Source organism: Macrotis lagotis, chromosome 1, assembly GCF_037893015.1.
Source record: "Macrotis lagotis isolate mMagLag1 chromosome 1, bilby.v1.9.chrom.fasta, whole genome shotgun sequence".
Lineage (NCBI taxonomy): Eukaryota > Metazoa > Chordata > Mammalia > Peramelemorphia > Peramelidae > Macrotis > Macrotis lagotis.
This window is the reverse complement of record NC_133658.1, coordinates 826,756,649-826,762,648: the sequence shown is the minus strand read 5'-3', so window position 1 is coordinate 826,762,648 and position 6,000 is coordinate 826,756,649. Positions and strand designations below refer to the sequence as shown.

General features: G+C 37.7%; 1 protein-coding gene across 1 annotated transcript in view; it reads left to right on the top strand.

The window, feature by feature from the left end:
* Window positions 1-1,244: 1,244 nt before the first annotated feature.
* LOC141508501 (guanylate cyclase soluble subunit beta-2-like) overlaps window positions 1,245-6,000 on the top strand; it is a 98,617-nt gene continuing 93,861 nt past the window's right edge. The window contains 2 exon segments of the mRNA XM_074217170.1: window positions 1,245-1,377; window positions 5,270-5,343. Of these exon segments, the coding sequence (XP_074073271.1) occupies window positions 1,375-1,377; window positions 5,270-5,343 (77 nt within the window). The 5' untranslated portion in view covers window positions 1,245-1,374.

Sequence of the window (6,000 nt, the reverse complement as noted above, 5' to 3'; positions counted from 1 at the left end):
ACGCTTAATACTTACCTAGCTGTGTGGCCTTGGGCAAGCCACTTAACCCCATTGCCTTGCAAAAAAAAAAAATCTAAAAATAAATTGCCCGGGCTCACACAGCTAGTAAGTGTCTGAGACTGGATTTGAAATCAAGCCCTTCTGATTCCCCATCTATCACTTTAACCACCAAGTCATCTAACTGCTTTATTTCTTTTTCTATCCTCCTTCTAATGAGAGACCAATTTAATGACTGATTTAATTGGTCTTGGAAAAGAACAAAGTGCATTTCACAAACCTGAAGATGACTTAACTGGTGCTATAAAAATTGGCAATAATGTTAGAGTTTTGAGTCAGGAAGAACTAAGTTCAAATCCTGCCTCTGATACCAGTTTGTCTAACTTTGGGCAAAATTATTTATTCTCTATGTGCCCTCAGGCAACTTCCTTTTTTTTTTCTACTAAGTCACACACAAGCTGAAGAGCAGTTGACCTAGGGAATTCCCAGTCAGTCTCCCAGGGAGACTCAGCCAGGAGTCACCCACGTAAATCCCAGACTCCTTCACTTATGGAATCATTGAGAGGAAATAGTCTAAATCTTGAAAGGACTGGGGACTACATCTATTTAACTGGCTTTATTAAGAGTGGCCAGCTCACTTTAGGATTCCTTAATAAGGGATATACTGTGTTCTAAGGGAAAGAGTCCTGTATCTGGTCCTGGTTTCTAATCCCTTTTTTCTTCACCCTTGGGGAAGGAAACTGGACTTTTGTTTCCTTATCTGTAAAATGAAGAGACTGGACTAGATGACCTTTAATTTCTTTTCCACTTAATGAAAACTACAGGCTCTTTCCTTTCCATTCTCACAAAGCATTCTTGCCTCTCTTCATGAATATAAGCCTAGCTACTAGTTCATTTTAAGTCAGAGTTGTTGGAGGGAGGATTAGTGAGGGAAGAATGAAACCTATTAGAAGCTTTGACAATTGGATTTCTCCACAAGGAGTGATTCTTCAAGTTTCAACCTGAAACTCTCATGAGTCTCAGCTACCAAGAAAGAAGTCAGCCCCTTTGGACTAATTATATAGTAAGTCCCATTCATTTTCACCTGAAAAGCCCTTTGGACCTCCCCAAGTTTCTCTGGATGATTGAGAAGAACTGAGTTAGACTTCCATGTAGAGAGAGAGGTTGAGTTCAACAAGTGATCTGTATCTAATTTCCCTATGGACTGTGGGGCCATTTTCCTTTGATGGGCATGAAGAATCCCCAGTGGAGGTGTTGGAAAGGATTCTCACGGGTGGTATGCTAAATGTAAGAGAAGAAGAAGGAAACCCAAACAGTGAGCAGTGAGAATTGGCAACAGCATCAGTAGCAGCGGCAGCAGCAGGAACAACAGCCACCATGGTAATCAACTCTTCTAGTTTGGTTTTTCCCTCAATCTTCTTCCTCAGATGGGGTATAAGGAAGTTCAATCTAGACTGCAAGGATCCTTAACCTGGGGGTCCTGCATACAACTATGCATGTATGTATATGTAACTGGATATGTACATATATTCATATATGCATATGTACATATATGTATGGATATGAATATACACATACACAGATAAATTTATTTTTTTATATATTTCTTTTCTTCATATTTTTAGGAGTTTTCTAATAAATGTTGCATCACCTTGCTCTTTGTTCTAAGTTCTTCCTGGAGTCACTATTTCAATATAATCCATTTCTTTAGTCCTGTGGATCCTCTTTTATATATTTAAGAACCATATTCCAGGAAGAAATTCACCAGCTTCAACAGGCTTCTAGTGGTGGGTGATGGGGGTAGGAGGTTAACAAAAAAAGGTTAAGAGATATTTTCCAATAAAAAGATAGAGTATGGAATCTATTAGACTCTGAAGTGTTGTGGGCAGGGTATAGGGATGAGTAAGATTGGGATAGAAGGGAGAATGTCTTTAGTTTTGGCTTCACTCAAACATTGAAGCTTTTATTTATTACATTTCTTAAATATATATTACATTTGTTACCTATATCTTTTATGAGTTATATACATGTATGGAATACATACTTATGTTATACATATTTCAGCACTATGCCTAGAAGATAGTAGAGGCTATCTAAATCTTAGCAGAGCCAGGAATATAATAGGTGCTTAATAAATTTTTATTGATTGATTGCTCACTAAATAAATATTTTTGACTTGATTTGACTTTGGAAAATTTAAATGTCTTATGGGCAACTTCCTGGTTTCTAGAGGGGGAAAAAATTTACAGTCAAGGAAAAAAACTATTACCCAGGTAACATCCACAAAGTTTAGGATCCAAGAGACTGATGATTCTTTGGGCCCCAAAGTAATTTTCCGAATATATGAATCTGATCATGATATTTTCAAACACTTGCAGAATAAGCCTTTAACTCAATGCCTGACATTGAAGGCCTTCCATGACTGAGCCTAAATTTACCTTTCTAGAATTATCTTCTATTATTTCCATATCCATTATACTCCATGGAATGTAGTTCAGTCCAATGGACCTACTAGTCATTTCCAGAACATAACCCAACTTGGGACTTTTTTCTATACCATTCCTTCCACTTGAAACTCTCTCTTCTAAATTTCTCACTCACAATTCATTTTCTTTTTTATTCTGGGTTTTTTTGTTTTGCAAGACAATGAGGTTTTTATTATTATTTATTTATTATTATTATTATATGTCTGAGGTCAGATTTGAACTCAGATCCTCCTGACTCCAGGGCCAGTGCTCTATCCACTGCACCACCTAGCTGCCCCTACAATTCATTTTCAATTATTAACACAACAATCATTCTTCAAAACTCAGAATAAACAGCATTTCCTCCTTATAAGCCTTTTTTTTTATTTCTACTTCCCAGAGAGGATATTTCTTTCTCTGAATTCTCACAATACTCTGTACCTCTCTCATTCACTGAGGAACATACAGAGTAAAGTAACCTCTATACATTATGTGTTAAATATCTCCAGCTATAGAGCAATTTCCTTGAAGGCAAAGACAAAGTTTTATTCACCTATGATTTCATCACTGTAGGGAACTCTAATGTGGAAGCTCTCCCTGCCAACTGTTGGAGATTAAAAATTTATCTGTAAATTATAGTCTTAGAGGATTGTTTGGGCTGCTGAAGAGTTGGTTAAATGTGCCTTCCCATGGTCCCACAGCCAGTTTTGTGATAGAGAGATGGGACCTGAACCAAGGTTATCGTGAGGTTGTAGTCAACCTCTAACCACTATGCAAATCAACCATGGCTATAACTATGTGGAAACTGAAAAAGTGTTAATGAATGCAAGGAGTCATTTGTCTCCATGGGGATGAAGAGAAGGGAGAGTTGGATTTGTCCCTAGAGTGAGCCATGATTGAACCAGCAAAGAGAATGGGTACTGAGCCAAGGTGAAGAAATACTCTATTGGTTCTTTGAATTGAGGCACTGGGTGCTCGTGTGACCCTTAAATAGGAGTGTCATTAATTCTAGGGATAGTGGTGACAATGCCCAAGCAGGTGGAAAGTACCGAGACCTCAGCATTCTTCACAAAGTGAAAAGGCAAGGGAGGGAGGAAAGCCTCCAGAGCCAAACCAGGAGATGAATAGGAATGAATCCATGTCAACTACTATTACAAAAAGTATACTTTTTAAAGGTTTTTTTTTAAAAGGCAAATGGGGTTAAATGACTTGCCCAAGGCCATACAGCTAGGTAATTATTAAGTGTCTGAGGTTGGATTTGAACTTAGGTACTCCTGACTCCAGGGCCGGTGCTCTATTCACTGTGCCACCTAGCTGTCCCCCAAAAGTATACTTTTAATGAGACTTTTCTTTTTTCTTTTTGGAGATAATTGGAGTTTAGTGACTTGCTCAGGAGCATGCAGCTAGTCAATGTCTGAGAACAGAATTGAAATGAGGTCTTCCTGAATCTAGGATGGGTGTTCCATCCTTTGTGCCATCTATCTGACACTTAATGAGACTTTTTTCTAAGGGAATATATTTTGTCAGATGGTGGAAAAAAGTAGTTGTTGTATCTTTGCTCCTTACAGAATTGCTGGACCTAGGCAACTAGAAATACTAAATACTATGGAACGGAGGAAGGGGACATGGGAGTATATGTGAAGGATGAATGTGAAAGTCAGCAAAATTTTTACCCCTCAAAATATACAATTCAGGATTCTTTTTTTCTATTCCTTGAATACAAATGTGTTCCCTTTAAAGAAATCTCTATATAGAAAAATTCAACCTTACAAAACAGATAAATTATAAGAATTTTTTTAATATGGCAAAAATACTCTTTCCTTGTTGAAATTGTAATGACTTATAGGGAGGGAAAGAGAAGAGGGAAGGGAAAAGTGTTTCAAACACCAAGCAGTATGGAGCTGTAGATAGAGACGGTTGGGGGGGGGGCGTTGTTAGGAAGACTTAGATTCATATCTCATCTCAACCACTAACTGTGTGATCCTGGTTAAGTCACTTAACTTTCTTAGAACTAAATTTCCTTATTCATAAAACAAATGAGGTTGGAATCATGCCCTTTAAGGCCCCTTCTAGCCCTAAATCTCATATTCTGTAGTAAGTTTCTAGTGCTTTTAAAATGCTGTAGAGTTTGATTTACCAAAATTCTATTTCTGCACATTTTGGAATGCCTATGAAAAGTGAGACACATCTTCCAAAATGCTCATAGCATCTACTATGCTGCCTTTATTTTTCCTCCCAGATGCACCAGCAGAGGCATAAAAATGAAAGCCTATGCAAGGAGGTAGTGATTCAAAAGCAAACCTGGCAAACAAGAGCTTTATTTGTCCTGTCCCTGGTGTTTTCCTTTGCTCCCCCCTTCCTCAAACTATTGTTCAATTTTTAAAACAGCAAATGTTTGTCCTCTCTCTGCTTTCTAGATAATCTGAAAACATATGCATATGGCCACTTCACCCTCTCCTCCAACTAGTTTGGATTCAATGATGAAACCAGGCCAATACTAACATTTCCAAGAGGAATGTAATCAACACAAAATGCCTCTTTCTACCCTTCTCTTATTGGTTTCAAATTTAGTTAATCTAAATTCTCTATGGAAACAAAAGTACTGTTGGACTGCAAGGTCTGCATGAAACCTGGGTCCAGTGTAGCTATTAAATAAATAAACTCACTGGAAACAAGGAAAAGGTATAATTAGTTTGCCAAAGTGGATGCCATTTCACTTTCCCTAAAAAAGACCATTAAGTTGTCTATAAATGGTTTTTTGTGCCTCATTATACAGCCTTTTCTCATTTTCTTGGTTTCTCTTCTAGTATGGGTTTATCAACACCTGCCTGCAATCTCTTGTGATTGAAAAATTTGGTGAAGAGACCTGGGAGAAACTCAAGTAAGTACTTTTGCAGAAAAAGGCACAGAAGCAGCTGTTTTCAAGGATGACTCTCTCTCTCTCTCTCTCTCTCTCTCTCTCTCTCTCTCTCTCTCTCTCTCTCTCTCTGTCTCTCTCTCTCTCTCCCTCTCCCTCTGTGTGTGTGTGTGTGTGTGTGTGTGTGTGTGCACGCACAATTTTTACTAAACTTGTGGAGGCAAGAGACTATAGAAAATAATAGTTGCTTAAATTTTTATAGTCATTTTTGGTGATTAAGTATTTTAAGTAAGAGACCTCTGCTCTTCAAAAGCATCCTAGGAGGAAAATGGTACAAATTTTGCAAAATCATTTATGTCAGAAATAGAATTTCTATACCAGTGATCTCTTAATAAAAATTTATTCAATTCAGAGGCAATATGGGATAATAGAAAACTAACTAGTCTTGGAGTTAGAAAGAACTGAATTGAAGTCCTGTCTCTGATCCATACTTGCCACACTTTTACTTGGTGAACCCATCCCCGCCATGGATTTAAATATACTCTTTATACAAATGATTCCCATCTCTGTTTGTGTGTGTGTGTGTGTGGGGTATGTGTGTGTGTGTGTGTGTGCAATTTGTACCTATTATTCAATAGTTTCAGTCATGTATGACTCTTTGTGACCTCATTACGGATTTTT